We start from the raw sequence: 271 nt of genomic DNA, 5'->3' as shown, positions 1-271 counted from the left end.
ACGGAATTGAAATGATAATTTTCATCTAACTGTGTTTTGTGTCGCTGTTTATTCTTCACTTAAATTAACCTTTACCTCTACGTCAATCATAGTCGCTGGAGGAGTGGTAGAAGGCGTTGGCAGAAGAAGGGAACCAAAGCCAAGAGAGGATGGGAGGAGCAATACGGTTCAAGAGCAGAGGTAAACTAGACAAGAGCGAATCCAGGAAAAATGATTCAGAACGCCGAACTCATTAAATAAAAGGCAAAAGAGAACAGTATTTCTTCTCTAT

At 40.2% G+C, this 271-nt stretch overlaps 1 protein-coding gene across 1 annotated transcript in view; it reads left to right on the top strand.

The window, feature by feature from the left end:
* The window catches only part of LOC119591217, a 31,089-nt gene that overhangs the window by 29,678 nt on the left and 1,140 nt on the right, over positions 1 to 271 (top strand). The window contains exon 4 of the mRNA XM_037939928.1: positions 93 to 180. Within this exon, the coding sequence (XP_037795856.1) occupies positions 93 to 180 (88 nt within the window). The remainder of the gene's footprint in view (positions 1 to 92; positions 181 to 271) is intronic.

The sequence above is a fragment of the Penaeus monodon genome, chromosome 28, assembly GCF_015228065.2.
Source record: "Penaeus monodon isolate SGIC_2016 chromosome 28, NSTDA_Pmon_1, whole genome shotgun sequence".
Taxonomy (NCBI): domain Eukaryota; kingdom Metazoa; phylum Arthropoda; class Malacostraca; order Decapoda; family Penaeidae; genus Penaeus; species Penaeus monodon.
This window is presented reverse-complemented; position numbering and strand designations above follow the sequence as displayed.